General features: G+C 35.0%; 1 protein-coding gene across 1 annotated transcript; it reads left to right on the forward strand.

The window, feature by feature from the left end:
• The first annotated feature begins 1,193 nt into the window (after nucleotides 1-1,193).
• On the forward strand, nucleotides 1,194-2,171 carry LOC127429710 (olfactory receptor 52E8-like). Its single transcript, XM_051678816.1, has one exon. It carries the CDS (start codon nucleotides 1,194-1,196, stop codon nucleotides 2,169-2,171), a length of 978 nt encoding a protein of 325 aa, XP_051534776.1.

Consider the following 2,171-nt stretch of genomic DNA (forward strand, 5'->3'; position numbering starts at 1 on the left):
TTTTTCTCACAACGAAGGGCGTGTAGAGGGAGATCTGTTCTTGACTCGGAAGGAGAGGTTCTGATGAGCTTGTCTTTCACCCGACCTTTTATATGCTCACTGAGCATGGAAGGTGGGACTTTGAAAGTCATCAGCCAATCAAAATTGTTGTTGTTGTAAATCTATTCAGGGAGAATCAGGCTCTCGAGAGTGACCCCTTGTCGTCATTTGACGTAACGTTGAAGTGACCGACTTGAAAGGGAACCACATCCCATTTCTAATGCTGTGTATTTTAAAGTTTCACTTCAATCACTCATTCACGTTTAAAATAATTCTAATTATTTACCACAAAGGCCTACAAATAAAAGCAACTTTAATTTCCACTCTAATAAACACTAAATCTTTTGTCTTTTGGAAATTAACTTTCAACAAATGCATGCATCCTAAGACTGTCCTGATGTCTATGTACAGTATACCAAGTTTTTTTTTTTTTTTTTTTAAGTTTGGACTTGGCGTTCAGAAGATATATGTCACTAAGTTAAGTGAAGTAGAATGTAGGCCTACAGCATGTGAACTGACATCATATTGCTCACTCTGCTGAAAATGTATAGCTGAAAGAAAAGTGTTAAGATGTTGCTTGTGAGAAATGGAGGGGGTCTTTGACCATAACTCCATGCATCAATGAACAAATCTACTTCAATTATATCAAGAAATGTAATTAAATATAATTTAAATCACTGTCCTAAATGAAGATGCTGTGTACCACATGACCTTCCAAATTACTGTAGAAGCCGAAGCATTTACCACAACATAATTTACAACAGCATGCAATTGTTACATCACTGTGTTCTCTGAATGATCTCAGGGGGGATGTCAGTCAATATATTTATATTTTTATTCAAAGACACAACATCCAGTAAACTATAACTGCAGCAGGACAGAGGAAGGAAGTACAGTGTAATACAAAATATAGACAATCTCCAATTATTGGTGTATATATAGGTCTGTGGTTTAACTGTCTTCTACTGGTGTGTGCAAATATAGGCTATATACAGTATAAAATTATATTTACATGAGTTGCAAATATACAGTAAGAGTGATATGATAATTCTGTGAAATCCCTAGATTTATATATATATATATATATATGTTTACTTATGTCTTTCTGGTCTTTCTATTTTCAGCTTGGGCACAACACCAAATACAAAGTTACCATGAGTGCCATAAATGCCAGTTTTCCCAAAGATATCTCCATTGTGCATCCTGAATACTTTTTCATCTCTGGACTTTCAGGTATACCATACAGCAATTATTTCTATATTTTCCTGTTTTTCATTTATTTTGTTGCTGTAATTGGGAACTCTGTAGTCCTTTCAATTATAGCTCTTGACCGGAGTCTGCACAGTCCAAAGTACATTGGTGTGTTTAACTTGGCCTTGGCAGATTTTGGTGAAACTAATGCGCTGATCCCTAACATGATGAGAACATTTCTTTTTGAGTCACAGTACATCTCCTACAGTAGTTGTTTGGTAAACATGTTTTTTGTGTTCTTCTTTAGTAGTACTCAGTGTCTCACTCTTGTTGTCCTGGCATATGATCGCTTTATTGCAATTTGCTTGCCACTAAGATACCATACAATTGTAAACAATACTTTTATATCTTTAGTTTTTTCAGCAATATGGGCATTTGACGCATTTCTGATAATGTTGACGGTGTGCTTAATTAACCAACTTTCATTCTGTAAATCCATAGTGATTGCGAGCTATTTTTGTGACCATGGACCTGTATATAGATTGGCATGTAATGACAATAGCATTAATGATACTTTGGCAAAAGTTAACATTGCTTTATACCTTGTTGCACCACTGATCATTATAGTCCTATCATATCTTGCCATTTTTCATGCATTAAGTAAAATTACAACTTGGGAAGGACGTTTGAAGGCACTGAAGACATGTGTTTCACACCTTATGTTGGTAGGATCACATTATCTTCCCAAAATATGCATTTTCATTACTGCGACAACTACTTATCTTTCCCCCAATGCAAGAATCATCAGCACATCTTTGGCATATGTTGTTCCACCAATGCTAAATCCTATCATTTATGTTTTAAACACAGCTGAAATCAGAGACTTAATTAAAAAAGTGTTTAAAAAAAGATCTTCACTAATTGAGAGTATTTCAAAATGA

Source organism: Myxocyprinus asiaticus, chromosome 39 (genome assembly GCF_019703515.2).
Source record: "Myxocyprinus asiaticus isolate MX2 ecotype Aquarium Trade chromosome 39, UBuf_Myxa_2, whole genome shotgun sequence".
In the NCBI taxonomy this organism is placed as follows: Eukaryota; Metazoa; Chordata; class Actinopteri; order Cypriniformes; family Catostomidae; genus Myxocyprinus; species Myxocyprinus asiaticus.

Coding starts and splice junctions, on each gene's coding strand:
- LOC127429710 (XM_051678816.1), top strand. CDS start 1,194: ATGAGTGCCATAAATGCCAGTTTTCCCAAAGATATCTCCATTGTGCAT.